The sequence below is a fragment of the Mustela nivalis genome (genome assembly GCF_964662115.1).
Source record: "Mustela nivalis genome assembly, chromosome: 3".
NCBI lineage: Eukaryota > Metazoa > Chordata > Mammalia > Carnivora > Mustelidae > Mustela > Mustela nivalis.
This window is the reverse complement of record NC_139022.1, coordinates 106,819,078-106,839,715: the sequence shown is the minus strand read 5'-3', so window position 1 is coordinate 106,839,715 and position 20,638 is coordinate 106,819,078. Positions and strand designations below refer to the sequence as shown.

Below are 20,638 nucleotides of genomic sequence, written 5' to 3'. Positions count from 1 at the left end.
GAGAAGATAAAATGTCCATTCTCTGTAGATGAGATCATCTTCTGTAGAAGATCCAAGATGATAAAATGAGGAACTATCAGAATCAAGACCTCCTATTTGAAAGAAATAATCATTTTAACAAAAACAGAAAACAGATTTCATTCACAAAAAGCAACCCCAAACATCAACATTTCCAGCTACAGATGTAATGAGAAATACAGGAGCCACTATCAGAGGAAACTGCAGACATTTCCCAAAGAAATTTGGATTGAGAGATGAGTGTCGTGCTTCCAGATGGAACAACTTAACTGTAAAGTTATCAGTTCGTCTCAAATTACTTTGAAATTCAATCTAAATCTCATCTTCTCAAAGTTTTCAAAATGATCTCTAATATTATCTAGGAGAATAGACAAGAAGAGCCATAAAAATTTTGGAAAAAAAAAAAAGGGAGTGACTTGTTACATGAAAAGATGAATGACAGAGCAAAAATCATTACAAAAACTAGCTATTTAGAAAAGACAAAAAAAAAAAAAAAAGAACCCATAGCTCGATTTCTCATCATGTACCTCAGAATAAGCTTTAGATGGATTAAAACAGTATCTTTTCAACTCCCAGTCACAATCCATGAGTGGGTTATGAATATAGCTTTCTGAAATATAAAGGATAATGACAGAGAAGAGGAAATAGTGCCCATTACGCAGAGTCAGAGTGAGCTTCCATCAGACTGGCTCACAGTACCGACTATTTCTTCCTGTTCCAATGCCACTGGCCTAATGCTTCAAACATGAAAAATTCAAGCCATGAAAGAACAAAATGAAAACATAGGTGAACTTTTTATCTGGCCTCCAAGTTGGGGAGAGATTTCTAAACATACATCAAAGACAGAAACTCCAAAAGAAAAAGCATGACAGACCTGACTGGGTGAAAACATCAAAATCTGAGTCTATCACAAAGCACCATTAAAGACAAATGACAAATCAGGGGAAAATGTGAAATACGTAGGATGGATTCCTATCCTTAATATGTAAAACAATCACCTTGTAAATTACTGAGAAGAAGACTCATACCCTGAAAAGGAAAAAGCATAGGGTATAGCAGGCAATCCATAAAGAAGAATTACAAGTAGCCTCTATTTTTTTGGTTATATATACAAAAAAATAAAAGTTAAATCTGGACTGTATTTAGAGAAGTAAAAAAAAAAAAAAAAAAAAAAAAATCAAACTTTGACAGAGTCAGGTAATTACCTCCCAGGATCCATTCTTCTGCTGTTCGTTGGTAACAAGAACTTTGATTTTAGGGGGCTTGTTGCCTTTGAGGCAAGAAGGCTACATTCTTCAGCATCTCAGTAGGGTCACATGACTAAACAGCTCAAGTGCAGACTGAGTTGGCCACAGAGATGGAAGCAAGATTACATGTGGGTTCAGAGAGGTTTGCTAAACGTAAAGCAGCATGTTCTTTGCATTTCCCTTTTTCCTTTTGGCTGGATTACAGACAAGATGGCTGGAGCTCTAGCAGGCGCGCTGGCCCTTGAGGTTATATGCCAATGTAGCCAAGGCAACAAGATACAAGGGTCTTTGACGATTTAGATGCTCCACACCATCCCTAACATCCTACTACTTGATTTATTTTATAGGAAAATCAGATAAACCCCCTTTTGCTTAAACCACTGTTATTTGACCACCGGAGTACTAATTATATACTGCTCAAATTCTAACTAAAGAAAGTTCCTTTTTTTCTTTATCCACACATAAAAAATTATTTTAAAAATCATAGTCTCTAAAGTTGGTAAGTGTCCTCTGAATAGGTATTCTCATACACTGCTCATGGTATATGTTTTCTGGGAGAAATGTTGCTAGTATACAACCAAAGAGTTACAAACGGCATATCCCTGTACCCAGAAATTCTACTGCTTGGAATGTATCCTTTGAAAAAAAATTAGGATATGTGCAAAATTAATATACAATGATGTTCACAGAAGCAGTGTTTGTAATAATGAAAAATTAGAGAGAAGCTAAATGTTAATAATAGAGGATGAGTTATAAAAATTACAGTACATTTATAGAATCAGATACCACACAGTCATTAAAAATCAAGTTTTAAAAGAATAATTGATGATATGGGGACACTAGTAAGTATTAAGCTAATAATGAATATTTTAAAGTAATATGTGATTCTACTCCATTCAGGAGAATTTTAACACTTAGTTCGTGTATTTTTCAGAATTTCTCAAACAAAAACATGCATAACTCCTCTCAATTTTTTTAGTGTTACTAAATAATTTGCATGTGTCTACTGCCTTTGGCCACAGAGTTATCTGCTCCATCTGGGGGTTCCTTCTGCTCACCTCCATGGACAGTGTGTTCTGGTCCAACTTGCCTCACTGGTCTGCACCTTGGAACATGCTTTCTGTTCCCCTATGAGTAGTCTTCACAAGGGATAAGGAACATCTGATATGTGACCACAGTTCACTTACACATGAGATGTTCCCACTCCAAACCAACCCAATCCCCTGCACCTAGTTCTGGGATCTACATGCTTTCGAGACCCTCGGAGTATCTCGTTGCACTCAGTGATACTCCTGAAGCCATCTCAGGTCTCCCTAGTCCCAGATACCAGGACAGCCCTGTCCCTGACTTCTTGGGAGCTCCTGGCTTCACACCAATATTGCCTGTCTTGAAGGAAATGGTCTTTAAAAGGAATGTGTTCTATGTTGATTAGAAAGTATGTTTAGTTGCAAGAACAGAAAGCTTGACTAACAGTGGCATACATTCATAGAGCTTTACTAGGTGACATAAGGAGTTGTCAGATAGTAGTGATGTCCTTGGTTCAGCAGAGATCCACATTCTTCCCTTTTTTGCTCAGTCATCCTCAATAGGGACACCTTCATCCATAGGCTTTTGGCCTTGTGACTACAAAACGGTTTTTCGGGCTCCACACGCATACCTCTGCAGGGAGGAAGGATGGCATCTATTGTGCATGAAAGCAAAAGCTTTCTCAGAAAGCTCCAGAAGATTTGCCTGTGTTTTTATTTTATTGGTAGGACTGAGTCAAAGGGCCATTCCCTCAGCTGAAGAGAGACTGGAAAATTAGGATGTAGCTGGACATGTGTCCTTAAACAAAATCAGAACTGAGTATGGGAAAGACAGCAACATGTTGACAAGACTGACTATAGAAGCCCAAGGTCTTTGGGAAGGCAGATGTTGTCAAACTGCACAAAGAACAGATCAAGTTATTCACATACTTTGTGTGTGCATGTGAGTGCATGTGCATGTATTACCTAATGAAAGATGGAAAACTCATCTCCATTGAGCACCTATTAGAATCAGCTTCTTTTGTAATTATCTCCAAGAATTCACTTCACTCTCCCAACAACCTCCCCGAAGAGCCCTTCTCTGTGCTTTTGTAGATGAGGAAACAGAGAGTCCAAGAAACTGAGTCATTTGCCCAAATCCACACAGCTCTGAAGTCCTGGGGCTGGGCTTCAGGCTCCCATCTGCCTGACTCCACAGCCCACACTTTCTCTCACACACAGGAACTATACACACCTTGTCTTTCAGCAAGTTCTAGCATAGGTACCTGGTCGGCAAATAATGCAGCACAGCAAGTCTGAGGAAGTTTGCATCCAAACATGAAGATACGTCATTCCAGATTCCCAGGAGGCCTGACAGAGAGCAACCTTCTATGGGAAACGGAGGGCAGTTAAGTGTGCTAGCCACGATGACTGGGATCAATCATGGACAAGGAGGCAGCACACTAGGAATCCAAAGGGTTATTTGGCGACTATTTGGCGAGGGTTATCACAGGAGAAGACTGGGGAAAACAATGCAGAGACTTCCAAAGCCAACCTCAATCAGAACTGGCAGAGTAAACCAAGAAGGAGGTCTGTCTCTACCACAGGCAGAATGAACAGGAACACAGGACATAGAAAGCCACCCATTTTAACCTGGATATTTATTTCTTTAAATACTGCTCTAATTAAATGTGCAATAGATATGTTATAGACTTACAGTTACACTTAGTTGTGCTTGTTCATTGAACAGACCTAGGCTGGGGATATAATGATAAATACATTAATCATAATCCCTACTTTCAAGGAGGTCACCATCTACAATGCCAGTGTATCAAATGTTCCAAAATATAACAGTGCCCATATTTTTAAGTCAGTTTCCTTGTCTTAACTATGTGAGATGAAGTCTTGCCTCTCTGACCTCTGAGACTATGCTAGCAGTAGGTTAAAAGTCTAACAAAGTACTCAGAAGGCAATAAAAAAAGCCCTTGGAGCACTAGACTTACAAACCCAAATCCGTAAAGAGAGAGAAAACATCCTAGCTCTAGACAATTGTCACCTTGGGACATAAGTGATCTCCACATGAAGGCACATGGACAACATGTTATTGATGTATCTGATGTTAAGAGTTCTTATCATCCCACTTAGGGGAGAGACAGAACAGGACCTGGGCACAGAATAGGCATTTACTAAATGCTGGATGGGTCACTCGTGGATGGATGGACAGATGAACCGACACACAGGTGGCTAGACAGATGGATGGAAAGGCAGATGAACAGATGGTTGGATGATGGATGTAGACACATTATCACTACCTCCAAATTCAATAACTGCCCTTGATTTTAGAAAACAAAACACACTAGATATCAGAGCAGCACCTTAAGCTTTAAATTTTATTTTAAAAATTTCTTAAAGATTTATTTATTTAAGAGAGACAGAGACAGAGAGCAAGCATGAGCGGGGGGAGGGGCAGAGGGAGAGGGCGATACAAAGACTCCCTGCTAAGCAGGGCACCCAACGGGCACTCCATCCCAGGACCCCAAGATCATGACCTGTGCCAAAAGCAAGATGCTTAACCAGATGCTTAACCAACTGAGCTACTCAGGCATATGTAAATTTTCATTTCAAATAGGGCTTAGAGGACTCCACAGGCAAGGTACATGAAGTCACAGGTCAGCATTATTTCAGTTCACTATGCCTTTCCCGAACCCGAACAGGCACTTCCTACTAGACACGGAAATAATCAGTATTTAATCCAACTATTTCACAACACAGAGATGTGTATGATTCTTGTACTAGACGCTCCCAATCCAAATGAGAACAAACTTTTGCTAGCTCTGGAAAAATGTTTTCTGTGTTCTCAAGAGAGCCTGAGTCAACTCGAACAGAACGTTCTGTTCCAAAGGACACTACACTTCTGTTGTCAAGGCAAATACACTGGCTTCCAGAGACACCTTGAGCCTTTTTCCTAAGCCAGGGAGGCAGGACACGGGAGAGAGATCTGCCTGGGGCCGGTGTGGACGACGCCATCTGTTCCCTTTCCAGAGGACCCGTTAACACACACAGCAGTCAGGCTCCAGCCTGAGGCTACTGACCCAAGAAGGCCACAGACTGGCAGCTGGGACTCACTGAGTCTGCCTCTTCAAGCTGAGGACCTAATTCATGCATGATAGCCAACCTTTTCAAGTATGGAAAGGTGGTTTGAAAAATATACTAGTCTATATATTGGATCAATTAACTCATTCCACGATGACTGAAGATGGCCTCATCTGTGCCTTGTACCTGCCCATGCACTGTGCTGCATGCAGGGCACACAGGAGTGAACAGTCTACAGGGAAAGCTGGGGCGCAAGTCCCAAGTGGAGAGGACACACTGCCAGATCCAGAGTCACAGACAGGAGCCTGCCAGGTGAAGGCACCCCACAGCGGCGACCCTTTAAGAGTTGGCGTGGGGGGTTGGGTTGGGGCAGAGGGGGAGGGTTTGGGAGAAAGGCAGATGCCAGGTCCTGGTGCTGGGGATAGCCAGCAGTATCCCCACCTGGAGGAAGTCAGTCAAGGGTGGGAATCCTGACACCAATCAGACCAATGCGGCAGGGTGACCTGAAGCTGTCCCCCACCCCCCAAAACCACCATCCTGGCACTCTGAACAATCCCTGGGTATCATCTTGCTTTAGGACAAAGTCTCCTAAATCCTAAAATCTGGAGAGATGTGGGGACAAGGGTCCAGACCTCTTCAGCCTCAGTCATGCCTCTCAGGGAACCAGTTCCGAAGGATTAACACCCTCATGAAAAGAAGGGCTTTTTTTTTTTTTCTTTTTTTAACTTGGATCAAAGTAATTTTTTGCAAGTCATTTTTGGGGAATATTTCTTGTCCCTGTGCATTGGCACATGATCGGAATTCTGATCAAATCCCCTGCCTGCACTAATTCTCTGGTCTTTGACATCCAACTTCTAAATCGGGTTCCACAACATCAGTATCCCCTGCCTAGAGGATTTGTGATATCGGGGCTATGCTCGCATCTCTCACTGGGGTGGGACCTTTAAAGACTCACTCAATTGCCAACCGTGCCTCACTTCCAGATGCGACCTGCTGGAAAGAGCCTTTTAAGAGACTCAAGCATAGAGAGAGCACAGCCAGGCCAAGGAGACCAAAATAAACTGAGGGTCCCGAAGCTGGGGTGGGAAGCAACAGGCCCACGTATAACTGCCTTCCTGGGATACCCATGCACATAGGGAAGCTGGGTTTTTATACCGATCTTTCTACACAACGGAAGTTAGCACAAAGGACGTGCCCCCAGCAGCACCTGCTACTGCACCCCTGGGAAACTGGAAAGCCAGAGTTCTCTCCACTATGATCCCCTGGTCATCCTCGCCACTGCTTCCGCCCCAGGATCATGGCGCCTGTATTTCCCAGAACTTCTCTTCCATGGTTCTGAGGTTCTTTCTCCCTGGAGCATGTCTGAAGTCTTGAAATAATGAGATTCCTCAGCAGAACTCCTGCTGTGTCAGTAGGTCTGCCTCGTCTGGCAGCAACACTCCTTCTTGTCAAGTAGGAGGGGCCCTTGGGGCTAACTCTTCTGGGGTTGGGAGAGGAAGACACGCTTTTAGCCGCCATGACACCATCATGATTTCCATCTGTCTCCTCCCTCGGTCTCCTCAGACTGAAGAGTGCTGCCTGGTTGTCTTGTGTCTGTTTTGGCTGCACTCCCGACCAATGGGAATGTCTAGGACCGCACATGCAGCCAACTGCTTGTTCCGTGCTTTATCTGCCGTCGTTACTCATTCCTCACGCTAACTCATGAGAGCGACATTCCTGCTTCCTTCGTGTCTAATTGCCACTTTCAGTTTTTAAACAGAGAATCAGCATCATCCCCACTAAGGTAATAATGATGATAATGACAAAACAGCTGTAGGTTCTGAGCTCGATGTTTACACTTGGAACTGAGCTCCTCCGTTCTCACCACACCTGTGAGCGCGGGGTCCCACCTTCCCCGGCTGCCCACGTGGCGGCCAAGGCTCCCACGGAGTCTCTCGGATCTCCGAAGGGAGAGACCCTCCACCCCGTCACGAAGCAGCTGGCTCTGCGGGGTGGCAGCCCCTTGCTTTCTTCCGATTATAATTTTGATTTTTTTTTTTTATTGTAATGCGGTCTTTTCTTTCCGACAGATAGCAGGGCAATGAAAGAAAAGTCGACTTCAGGACAGATTACAAATGAATTTTTATCTTCAAGGAGCTGGGTGGGAAACGTGGGGCTATCAAGGAAAGCCCGGGATGGGGGTGAGCCATGAGCCCGTGCCAGCGCTGAGATAAACCGCAGAGAGCGCAGTGTGCTTACAGAGAGGGACGGAGGAAAAGGAGCAAGGACGCTCGTTCCCTCCCCTTGCACAAAACCTGCCAGAGAGTGCTGGGCTCTCAGGGAAGGAGGCCGGGCTCCGAGAGCGGAAAGCACTCACTGCCCGTGCTGCCCGCACTGCCCAGTAAGGGACACTTGAAACTGTGTGGCTGTACAGCCGTGGGTTTGATTTAGGTTAGCAACACAGTCTGATGTGAGCGTAGGAGAGCAAGTTCCAGAAAGCCTTCAGATCCCTGCTCTGTCATTTATCAGCCGCGCAGCCTTGGGCGAGGTACCCCACACTCCAGATCTCGAATGTTCCCACCAGCAACAGAGAGGACATTCTCTGGTTCGAGGAAATAAATGTACCCGTCACTTGCTTAGCCGGTACGCACAGGAAGCACCTTGTACTCTTGATCTCTTGTCCTGATAGATTGTTTTGTTGCCATTTTAAACACTGTACACTATGGTACATCTACATAAAGGATAACTCTTATAATGAGGTAGCGTCCTTCAAGGCTTGACAAAGACTTGTTGAGAATCCAGACAAAACACCATCCTAATACTTCCATTTTGGGTGGGCGAGACAAGACAGTGCAGATAAGAGGTCAATGCGGTGTACAAGAAGGGGATACGTGGGACTGAGGAAGACAAAGGAGGGAAGGGGGATAGCAATTGCTGGGGGGGGGGTGCTCCCGAGAAGGTGACCTTTGTGTAGAGATTTGAAGAGGGGCTGACAGAGCACGCTGTGTGGGTGTCTGGGAAGCTAGTATGGCAGTGTGAACCCCAAGTCAGGAGCACGAAGGGCTCCTCTGAGGGCACCCACGGAAGCCCGTCTGACCAGAGCCGAGCAAGCAAAGTGTGCAGCTGCGGAAGATGGGTACAGGCAGGCAGCAGCCCATCCAATCCCACTGGGCCTGGCAGGTCACTGAAGGGTTGTCAGCTCCTCCCCTTAACCAAGGTGAGAAGTCACTGGAGGGTCTCAAACAGAGGATGGCACCCTTTGACTTACGTTGTACAGAACTGGTTTAATGTCTACATTCAAAAGAGAGTGGATGGCCCCAGAGTTCAAGTAGGAAGCTACTAGAATAAAAGAGGAGGATCTCCTGGACCACTAGGGGAGTGGCAGGGGAAGTGGGAAGAAACAGATGGATTTGGAAGTCTCTTTGGAAGCAGAGTCAACGTGATCGAGGCGTGCGAGTCAAAGAGGATTTCCTTTTCACTTCAGCAAATCAAAATACAGAGGTGCCATTTATCAAGACAGTGAGTACTGCAGGACGAGGAACAGTCTGGGAGCAAAGACCAGGGGTCTGATTTGGGAAACGAAGCCCGAGATGCTTCCGGGCATCAAATGGAAATGCTGAGCGGTCATTACATACTTAAGTCTGGAGCTCAGGAGAGCCGTGTGGGCGGGCTGGCTAGAGGAAAGGATGAAGGGGGGACAGACAGACGCCCTCAAACACCTATCTGTGTGCCTCGATGAAAACACATCTATGACACACAGAAGTGGCAGGTACAAAAGATTACACAGAATATAATCCTGATTTAGGATAAGTAGAGTTTATAAACTACGTTAGTATATGTGTATTGAAAACACACACAGCGAAAAGCGAGCAGAACTGAAATCTGAGGAAAATTTTGCCAAGTCATTTAGATGTCAAAGAAGATGTATTAATTTATACATTTTTTAAAAGTCAGGCCAAGGGAAGACTGCCATTTAGGTGAACTTTCAAAGCCATTAATTGCTAGCACAGACCCTTCTCTCTGGTCTGGACTGTGGCCACCCTCTGTCCCAGTTTACCCTTCTCTCCCTTCGTATCTTTAACTCTCTCCCATCAGTTGCTGCCCCATGGGCTTCCACATGACCAGCAGAACCTCTGCTTTGGCAGAGCTGAACTCACAGAAGAGAAGAGGAAGAACCTGAGTTTAAAGCCAAAGTCAGCAGTTATTCTAAGCACCTGACTAGTTTTTTGCGGTTGCCAGTTTAAGGCTCCCCCCCACCCCAAGGTCATGACATTTAGAGTAACAAGGTCCTAAAAATTAAACGTTCCTTTACATGGTTACTTTCTGGCTGTGGTGTAGGACCAAGTAAGAAGCGAAGGAAGCTGAACGGATATGGGAAGGTTAAGACAAACCGCTTTTAAATTGCAAGTTTGCAAGCCTGAGGCCTTCTCTCTGTTACACAACAGGCATTAAAGAAAAATGTTCTTTCCTGGATACAAAGATAAACCTCCATTTTGCTAGAAGCTTCTGCAGCAGGATTCTGGTAGGATTTTTCCACTGAGACATTACAGCTAGGAAGAACTCCTGAGCCCGTCTCTTTGGCACCACCTCCTGTTCTCAGTTAAACACTTTTCCCCAACTCCACTTGTGATAAGTAATGGAATTAGACAACCGTCTGTCAACCCAGAACTTTTTTCCCCCAGAATCTAGCCCTCGGGTTGAAATCACCATTTGAGAAAAGAAAATCACTGTAAACTATTTTTCTACTGTTTCAAATAGCTCAGAGGCAGGGAAGCTGTTACTTATTCCTTCTTTAGCACGCCCCGCTGCACAGACCGACATGTCACCCCTTTTCCTCCCTGGCCCGAACCAGGTGTGCCCCCACCTCCCAGCCCCTGTCCAGCATTCCAGGTTGCCTGCTGACCCCTAGCACCCTTCCATAACAGAAGCAAACAAGGAGCTGTAGTTGTTGGAGTAATGTTGTCTCCATTTCCTCCTACAAAGACAGATGACGAGGGAAGGCAGAGCGGTTCTGTGGAACGCCTTCAAAACACTGCTGCTTGTGGAGAACACCAGGACATTCTCTGTTTGATGGCTGACACTCCAAGATTTGGACAAGTGCCTGTACACTCCATAGGCAGTTGGACAAAGGCACTAGCCTGGGGGTCCAGAGGCTCTCCACTATGAGACCTCCGTCCCCACCCACTGTCTGACCTCAGGGAAGGTTTTCTCTCTCTCATTGGGCCGTTGAGCTCCTCTGCTGGTAAATGGGGCCAGCGCAAAGGTCCCTGGTGGTCAGTATAACCTGGTAAAGCATAAAACAGCATCACTCTAGGGCAAGTCTGAGGTGCCATCCCCTGGTCCTCATGGGAAACAGGCATCTTCAGGAACACAAGGGTCCCCTCCACACAGTATGGACAAAACAGAAGTGATGCTTTTCCTGATGTTATATCATACAACTGCAAAATTCTCACCTCTACAATGGGGGAGCCTCAACCCCACCTCAGGATGGAATAAGGCTGCCAAGCCCAGGTCAGGGATGGAGGGGGTTGTTTCTGTGAGAGAGTGGAGGACAGGCAGGAGGCAGCCCGGCTCAGGCTGGAAAGGAGGGAAATACTGGCTAGTTTAAAAATGCATCCTGACAACTCTAATGGGAAGAAAATTCTACTTTTCTCTTAGATTCTCAACCACTGTGAAGAAATCAAGAAACAAGTGCCTCACACTCCTCATATCCTTCACAGAGGATTGAAGAAAAAGCAGCGGAAATAAGCCCCGAGCTGAAGAGTTCATCAGATATAAGAACTGACTTTCTAACTGGGCTGGCTACTGAGGACTGGAAAATACCAAGAGAAATTCGTGGCAAATCTTTCCTGGAAAACTCTTAGAAAGAGCACAGAAATTCAGGCTTAACACAGGATTTCAGTCTCACTTCCTCTTCCTAATACACACACACACACACACACACACACACACACACTTTTTTTTTTTTTTTAAAGATTTTATTTATTTATTTGACAGAGAGAAATCACAAGTAGATGGAGAGGCAGGCAGAGAGAGAGAGAGGGAAGCAGGCTCCCCGCTGAGCAGAGAGCCCGATGCGGGACTCCATCCCAGGACCCTGAGATCATGACCTGAGCCGTAGGCAGCGGCTTAACCCACTGAGCCACCCAGGTGCCCACACACACACATTTTGAAACAATTGGTTCTCTACTCTCCCGAGGCTGGCATCACAGAGATGAGAGATTTAAAAAAAACTATTATGTGACCCATCCGAGGTCATGAGGTCATTGAGAGGCGCGAGAGGAAATATTCCTAGATATTCAAGGATGACCCCACCCTCTATGAGGTCTTCAGGGACATCAAAGGAGAGATGCCAGAGAAAAAATAAAAATCAAGAGAACAAATAATCAACCACTTGGCTTGGACTTCTTAGAAAAGCTCTTAAAACTTGAAGCCGAGGCAAGAGAGTTCTGATTTGCAAGAACTGGAGATGTAATGCAAAGACCAAAGGCTAGAAGAAGCAGAACACTCCGAGACTCGCAAGACCAGGTGTCAGACCGTGCCTCACACGCCTGCGACACTCACACCCACCCCTGAGCCAGGCTGAGGCTACAGGAAGTACCCATTCGGGAAGGAGGAGAACAGATGAAGGCAGCTGAGGCCCCGGGAAAGCTTCTGCTCACCCCCGTTCTCCAGCCCAACTCTGGGTCCCAGGCAGGGATGAGATGCTTGTGAAACCACAGGCAGCTGAATGGCTCCAGCAACAAAGAAGCTCTGGGCTCACCTACCATGTGGAAATCTAACTGGGGGCAAGCTTTGTGGAACTACCATCTGCATGAAACAGAAACGGCTGCCCAGAAGATCCAAGGACAGAGGGCTTGAGAGATCACCCTCACCAGTCTTTCTTGGACACTAAAACATTATGGAATAACATGCCCAAGTCTTCTGTGGCCCTAGGGGGGCCCGCGGGGGCTGCAGGAGGACGAGTAAACCCAGAAGAACAGGACCTAGAAGAGCGGGCACCGGGTCTGACCCAATGGTGGCAATAAGCACAGTTCACGACGGGAGTCAGATGTCCTCCATCGGACACAGGGAGCGTGTACACGGCAGGCCAGCTCACCGGAGGCGGTGACAGCTCTCTGCAGATGGATAACAGGGACAGACAATGGCAGGAGCCACTGCCCTTCAGTTCCACAATGCATAAGCCACTGCTGACTTCCGAGCATTTTGATACCCTTGGGATTAACAGAATCTATCTAGAAGAGACTCCATGACTATTGTTACCACCACATGGAACCAAAGCTCGAAAGAGAGATCAGACTGAAAAGAAAATGTCATTAACGACAACTGTGACTGCTCCACTGTGTGACTTCTGTGTGACTTCACTGTGTGACTTCACTGTGTGACTTCTGGCACACCTGCGTTTGCGAGACCATGAAATGTCGTTTCGGTAGCAGGCCCAGAAGCAGGACTGCCTCTGACAAAGCCCAGAGCCCCCCGACGTATCTCAGGAAGGTGGAGGTCTCCGCTCCCACTGCCTGCAGCTTCTGTGATGTCACGGCCCCTCATTTCACCTCTGACCTCTACTTCGCACCCTCTCCCTCTCCTTCATCCCCACTGCTTGTGACAGCCTCAGGGGAAGACCTGTCAAATCAAAGGAAAAGGCCGGCCTTCCCTCCACTCTGCCCAGGTAAAATGTTATTAAGCTCAATACTGCATTTCATCTAATGACCCCAGGGACTTATTGCTGCCTTCACAGCCCGTAGTGCATTCTTATCCCCCAAGTGAACATTGATCAAATCTGTATTAAATAGTTAAGCATTATACCCTGATAGGATGTTGTTGCCTATGTAATTGCATGTGTAATTAGTTAACGACAGCCATGCAGCCTTCTCGGCAGGTAATTTCTGCTTCCCCCACACACTGTATAAAAACTCTGCAGTAAGTCACAGCTCAGAAAGCGGGTCTTCAACCAACGAGGACAATCTCAGAGCCTCAGGCAAAGAACTGTACCAAGTTTGATCGATACTTCCAGTAACAGACTCATCATTGCAAGCTTCCAAGGTGGTATTTCTCAGACAAGCGTCAGATGATGTGAGACACAGTGTGGAGTTAGAGAGCTCCTTTCCGGGCAAAGGCAGAGGACTTCGCAAAAGCAAATCACTGGTCCGAGAGCCAGTGGAACAAAAAATAATTAGGTACGACTAAAAGAACTAATGAAGGACATATAATTTTAATTATTTGTTTTGGAATACTGTTAGTATTCCTTTTTTATTGTTGTCATTCCTGAGAGGTATATGAAGTCGCTTCTCATTCTTCCTGATTTATCTCTTACAATTAACTTAGTAGTTCACCCTTTTTCAAGCATTTTCAAATGAAACACTTTTAAATAGCATTCTTGTTCTCACTGACCTTTCCGGATTCTCGAACACGCTCTTTTCTAAGTCTCTTTGCTATTAATGGCAATGCAGTAACTTGCAAATGTTCAGCAAGAATCTGTTCTAATTTTTACCAGAACATAATTAAATAAATGCATGGTATAGGCAAGGCTGTACCTGGAGTGTCGTATTTGAGAGTTAATCTCATTTAATCATGTGTGACAAGCCCACCATTAAGAAATAGGCACTGGGGTGCCTTGCTGGCTCAGTCAAGAGAGCATATAAGTCTTTATCCCTGAGTTGGGTGTTCAGGCCCCATGTTGGGACAGAGTTTACTTAAAAAAGAAAGGAAGAAACAGGCACTGTACTTCATTTGAAGGCTTCCCAGGAGACCAGTCTGTTATCTCACCATGGCAAATCAGGGAGCCTGAGCAGATTTGGGGCCCCTGAGGAGAGGTGAAGCCACCACCTCATGTAGATACCACAGGCAAAATGGTGGAGGTGACTTTGTTGGTTTGGTTTCTTCACCTCAGGTTAGAGGATTAAATAAGGCCAGTAAACAATACCCCCGGAATAACAGAGACTACTGAAACATCCTACAGTTATTAAGAAATCCTCAGACAGAAGTGAGTTTTCTGGGTTTTGCAGTTTCTTCACACTATAGGGCTTTAGGTTTTCAGACCCTATGCCAAAAGGGTACAAGTATACAAATGAACACTTCTTACTGCAGTTGTATAAATGAATCAGATCCAAACACAGGGAGATCAGCTTTTTGCTCATCAAGAGGAATTTCTGGAGATTAGTTATGACCTTAGAGCTTCCACATTCTGAGCAAAATCTTCCAAAGAGTATCTTAGCACAATATTCCTGTGATGGCCACCATGGACAAAGGCACATTCCAGCATCTTCACATATGTGCCCTGGAAAAGTCAATGGGACCACGAACCAGGGAAGGCATAAACACATTCGCCCAGATCACCCTCCCTCATTACCTATAGAAGATGCCTTAGAAGAGACATGCGTGTCTATGCACTCACATTCATTCACATTCAGAAACGTGCAACATTTTCCATGGACCAGCAGCGACGACAGAGAAAGCCCAGCTCCACAGAAGGAAGAGGCAAACTTCCAGCTTGGGTCTCCTTAAGGAAGGCTCAGAAACAGGCCAAGTCCAGAGCGACAGCCTTCCTTTCTCCATCACTGAAACATCTAAATATGGCCAACCTTCCCTGCCCCCTCAGCCATGAGAGAGAAACCACTGTTGCTAGAGAGTTTTTCTCCTTTCGTGTGTCACCTGGCTTTGTGCTACATTCTGAGCAGAATATACAAGCAAAGAAACGCCTTTGGTGGCATCACTGTTGTGACCTCTCTGTAGTGTCTGTTTTGAAATGTGCCCTTGAGAAGTTCAAAGGACTTAGAGATTCAAGGTCAAGGAAGAACAAGACGTACCCCAGGGCAGGCTGTGGTCTGAGAGGTGAACAAACCCACGCTTCTCATGTCACAGCCGACATGAGAACCTCTGAAAGAACCTAATGCATATCTTGGTCTCATGGAATTATTCTTCAAGACTCAGTTCTTCCTTTTCTTTTTAACGGTAGCTGAAGGCAGTTCAGATTCAAGTCCCTACACAAGCTGGAGTACTTGCCAAGCCCCTCTATTTCCCCCGTGTGGACTCAAACAGCTCTGTTAACCTCCAACTTCCAGGCACAGGGGTTGTGGCGGGGAGGCAGATCTTGGCCACATCAACCTCCCTCCAAGTGTCTCCTGTGATCCCCACTCACCATTCTTTTGTGTCTTGAGTTTTGGTGGCTCAGGCTCCGGAAGACATGGACAGGGCCCATCACAGAGGACGGTGAAGCTTTTGCCAGTAGAACAAGCATGGAACTCCAACTTGCACTGCAAAAGAGAGGCAGAAGAGCCGTTAAGAAGGCAGCCAAGCAGACACCCCATGTGGCGTTCCCAGGAAGCAGCTGGTCTCTCTCCAACCGGGTGGGATCACAGGAGCAAAGACAGAGAAGGAAGGAGTACATCTCAGGTCAAGGTCCACATGGCAAAGTGCTGAAAAAGAAATGGCCTTTCATGTCTTTCCAAAGGCACGGGGTAACCTCTGAGACCACTGGAGAGCACTGGGGTGCTTACTTCACTCGGTGATAAATGCAGCTGTAACTGTTACAGAAGTACTCATTTGAAATGACATCTCAGAGTCCCAGGGGTCCATCAAGGCCCACCCCTTCCACAGAAGGCCACCTCCCTCCATTTCCTTACTCCTCACCTAGGGTGCCTCTGCCCCGGTACAGGGATCCTAGACTCTCTCAGCTGCTCATATAATCTCCCTGGGCACAGGGGCAGGGTAACCCCGAGTTAACACCCTGGATGATGTGTGTGAGGCCCAGCCCTGACCCACCCAGGACATGCAAGGAGTGACTGCTTTTGCTGTAACCATCCCAAACCTGAGTGCTATACAGTCCTTCCCCCTAGAGGATACCCATGGGTGTCTCTAGCACGGGACTGGGTGCAAGCACCCATCTAATTCTAAGATTCAGTGGTGAAGCCCAAAAGTCACCATCTCTTCATGTCAACCCTCGCCAGCCACACTGGTAGTGTTCTGGTCACTTCCTGCCCTTTTCACTACTTCAGCTACTTTTATCGTCAAGTCTCAACCGGTTCAGAAAACAGGCCGGAAAGAATGTTGTTTACAGGTGCAAAAGAGCATAACAGTTAACAGAATTTTTAGGATCCTGACATCTAAGGGACAGGACACGGACTCAGAGCAGTTAAATAACCCACGAAATAATCATGATGCTCTTTTGGGGTGGATTCCAAGCCATGTCTGAGTGTGGGGCTCAGACCCTGGTTCCACAACATTGCTCTTTCCACGTGGAGAGCACATATCCCATACAGTACCCCAGGTTGCTACTGGCCTCCGTCTCAGTTGTCTGACAGTTTATTCTTTTTCCACTTGTACAGTTCTCAGGATCCAGGCCTGCATGTAACCAACCTTCTGCTAAGGCCCACAGGCTGAGAAACACGTGTGTACCTGGTGGAGGTTCCAAAGAGGAGGCAGACAAAATTTACTGAGCACCCACTTTGTCTGTTATTCTTATCAGAGGCCATGGGGAATCTTTTACAAGGGAAAAAAGAAAAAGGGAAGTTACAGTCCTTGCCCTTGGAAAACACAAATGTGTACTTCTGAAAAGCCCACAAGCATTTGCAAACCAGCACACCAGAGGACAGCTGAATACCAAGAAGGCCCCGCTATTCCATTCCCATCCCGATTACAAACCCAGGGCAAGAGTGCTTCAAACCTGGCTCTGAATCTACGGGAGCCACCTTGAGTAACTCCAAGTGTCACTCACACAGTGGCCAGCTTCACGAGAGAGAGCGCAACATACAAGCCCACGGGGTGATGACTTCCCCTTGAGGCAAATGCCTTTTGTACAGACTTGTTAGGCATCTAGTATGTGCGCAGTGTGGCCGGAGGGGTGGTGAGGACTGGATGAAAGGCAGCCATGGCTCAGCCTCCAAACTCAACAACTCCATGAAGAGGCAAAAAAGACCACGTCCTTCTAAAGCCGAGCGACCACGACTGTGAGGCGGTCAGGAGTGGTGTGTATGGAGGGATGGAACAAAGAAGCCCCATAGGAATGGGATGGCCTGCCACCAGCCAGAGGGACAGAACGTAGCCAAGAGGAAGACTGGAAGGGCGCGGGGAGGGGGTGTCCGTGTAAAAAGCTTCTTCTCAAATCCCACAGCCGGTGTGCATGTGCCCAGGGCTGGAGAAAAGACCACTGGGGCCAGCCCCACCTCCTCCCTCCACCCCCCTGCTCTGAAACAATCCTGCTTCAGTTCTCAAACTATTTGTTCAAGAGATTCTCCAAAGCTAATTTAGGGGCAACAGTATATTTGTGTATGAAAAATTATTTTGTGAAGTCAAAACTCAATACATTTACTTACTAAAAATCCTACTGTGACTAAATTGCTGGTTTGTATCCTTGATAGACTGTAAGACTCTTCCCAGACATTCCCTGGCCCTCCGGGAAAGTGGAATCTTGGCTTCGTTCACCGCCCACCTGGGAAAATGGGATCCCCTCCCCTCGGACCTCTGTCCTGGCCACGAGACTTGCTCTCCCTGGGGACTGCGAGTAGGTGTGACCCGCCAGGGTTGAGCAGCTGTTTTAAGAACCACTGCTTACTCGTATCTCCTCTCTCGCTCTTCCCTCTACCATGAAAATGACACGAACCACACTAGGGCCGCTCCTGTGGCCTGGGGCCCAGAGGGCGAGGGCAAGCACCAGAGCTGCAGTGAGACCGCAGCCCACATGAAACAGGAACAAGGAGTTACTGTCTGCTGGCTGCCATAAGCCACGGATGTTTGGGGACCCTTCCTGAGCACAGCATAACGTAGCCAAGGGTGGCAGCACGGACTTCCTACTAGCCCATGAGGTACTCGTCAGCTGGAAAGTCACGTCTTCTCCCAGGCACACAGTAGATGTTCAGTAAACAGTTGCTAAAGGATATGGGTGGTGCTCCCCAGGCTCCCTGGGGCCTCCGCCCCGGTCCCCAGCTGCAACCACCTCACCCGCACAAGGAACACAGGTGCTAGAGCTCAGCCTTCGGGATGTTCCCGGCAAAGCATCCTTGACCCACCCCGGCTGCCTGAGGCCTCTCCTCGAGCTCCCGTCCAGCACTCGGCCTTCTAGCCTCCCTGCTCACCCTCATCCATTGATGGACTCAGAATCTCATCCATTTGCTTCCCAGATGCTCGGGAACACCCGTTTCCCTGGGGGCCTGCCCTCGCCCGAGAGCCTCTGCAGACTGTGATTCCGGTAACTCCGCTTCCTCGGCTGGCCCAGAATCCCCTCTCATGGACAGCCGCTGTCACAATCTGCGGAGGCAGCCGGGCCTCCTCCCGGACCCCGGGGAGGTGCTACCAGAGAAAACAAGATTTATCTGCACCAGTGGAAACCCATGTTTCAAGGGCACAGGCCTGCTTTTTTATCTTCCAGATAGTATGTGTCATTTAAATGAAGCTCAAAGGACTAGAATTCCATTTAATATAAAGCTCAGCACGTGCTATTTAGAGATACCTACATATGTGTGAATATATATTGGGGGGGGGTAGGGTGACAAATACCAAGACAGCGGCGGCCTCTAGGGCAGAGGCAGGATGACGGCCCCAGACAGGAGCCCAGAAAAACACCGTGAAGCCTGAGAATGGTTTATTCCCCAAAGCTCAGTGATAGATTCCAAAGCTTTGGTCATTGGGCTTGGCAACTTACAGAAATAAGACATCTACATTTGTGTATCAAATATTTCATGAGGAAATATAAAACAAAGTTGACATGCCTCCATCAAAGTGATGACCGAGCTAAGGGGAGTAAATGAGGGCACACGTGGGCACCCGTGGGTAAGGGGAGAGGGCACCTGGTTCTGAGCCTGGCCGGGACTGTCGCTGGGCAGGGGGCCTCCTCGGGGTACCTCACGCATGTCCCTGTCCCATAGCACTTCACTAAGGCCCAACCCCTCTGCCCCAGGCTCTCGCTAGGGAAGAACAATTACACAGGCCAAAAGGCGGTCACTGCACCAGCTTTCCTCACAGCGGCCAGGCCACTTCCACAGTACAGTGCTTCCCGCTAGAGTGGGCTACCCTGACAGAGGCTGTCACACCAAGCAAAGGGCTCCCACGCCCTCTCCCAACCTGTAAGCCACAGATGCTCGAGAACGTCCTGCCCACTCACCTTCAATCCCAAGTAGAGAAAATGCACAGAGCCTCTGGGCTCTGCAGAAGTGTGCCCTGTGCTGTGGATAGAACGATTCTGAAAACTCTAGGCAGGTATGCTAGCCCTCACGTAGAGGGTTGCCAAGAGAATGGGGCCAAGAGAAAAAGAGGCAGCTCATGGTACTTTTTTCCAGGCAGCCATCCCATGACTAGGTTCTGGACCTAGCAGACACTGGGCTCTGACCTATCAGGACAGGAGCAGCCTCCTTTGGAAAAGATGGAGTCAGAATGCAAATTCTCCTACAGAGATGTGACGAGGGAGACCCAGGTGTCTCCTGACACCATAGGGATGGCACTGGCTCCTTTCACACATGACAAGCCTCCAGAATGGCCACACCTTCTCTCCCACAGTGTGCTCAGAGCTTCAGGTACAAGGTGGCAAAATCATGGATGGCGATTTGTTGGCAGGAAGGACTTGCTCCGGTGGAACTTACTGGCTCCCTCCACACCAGCCCCGGAGGTACTAGGGATGCCTACCAGCACCTGCTGGCCTTCGTTGACCTGCATCAAAGCAGTGTCTGCAGGCTCCAACTTAAAGAGGGTAGACTGGGGGCCTACCCCTTAGAGTCTGGGCTTGGAGGTGGAAAAGCAAAAAAATGAAACAAAACAATCAAAAAGAACTACAAAATGACACTCTTGGGAATAGATAAAGGAGCACCCATAATTTTTTTTTTTTAATAAAGAATTGTGGGGAGAGAAGAGGAGGAAAGAGGTATAAATACATTTTGGGGATTTAGAGTAGAGAGCCAGTCATTTACTCAAAGCTCCCATAGGGCCAAGGCTAGAGGCAGGCCCAGGAGCTCCTTCCTGGGGAAGGAGACACACTGAACAAACGGAGAGACCCCTCAAGGTGGTCACTGCCACCTTCGGGGGCCCTTCCATCCCTGGACCTGTATCAGAAGTGGGTCTAAGCAGAGAGCAGTCACCACCGCCCTGACCCCACTTCTTTCTAGAAGAGACAACTTTGTACATTGTGTTAGGTATTGAATTATATCCCTCCAACAAGACATTTGTAAGTCCTAACCCCCAGTATCTTCGAGGGTCTTTACAGAGATCATCAACTTAAAATGAGCTCAACAGCGCCGGTCCTAATCCAATATGGCTGCCATGCTTACAGGAAGGGGAGAGCTGGACACAGAGACAGACCCGCGTAGAGGGAAG

At 47.3% G+C, this 20,638-nt stretch overlaps 1 protein-coding gene across 1 annotated transcript in view; it reads right to left on the bottom strand.

Moving 5' to 3' along the window:
- The window catches only part of SPOCK1 (SPARC (osteonectin), cwcv and kazal like domains proteoglycan 1), a 499,079-nt gene that overhangs the window by 66,371 nt on the left and 412,070 nt on the right, over window positions 1–20,638 (bottom strand). Inside the window, exon 6 of the mRNA XM_082725613.1 lies at window positions 15,480–15,594. Within this exon, the coding sequence (XP_082581739.1) occupies window positions 15,480–15,594 (115 nt within the window). The remainder of the gene's footprint in view (window positions 1–15,479; window positions 15,595–20,638) is intronic.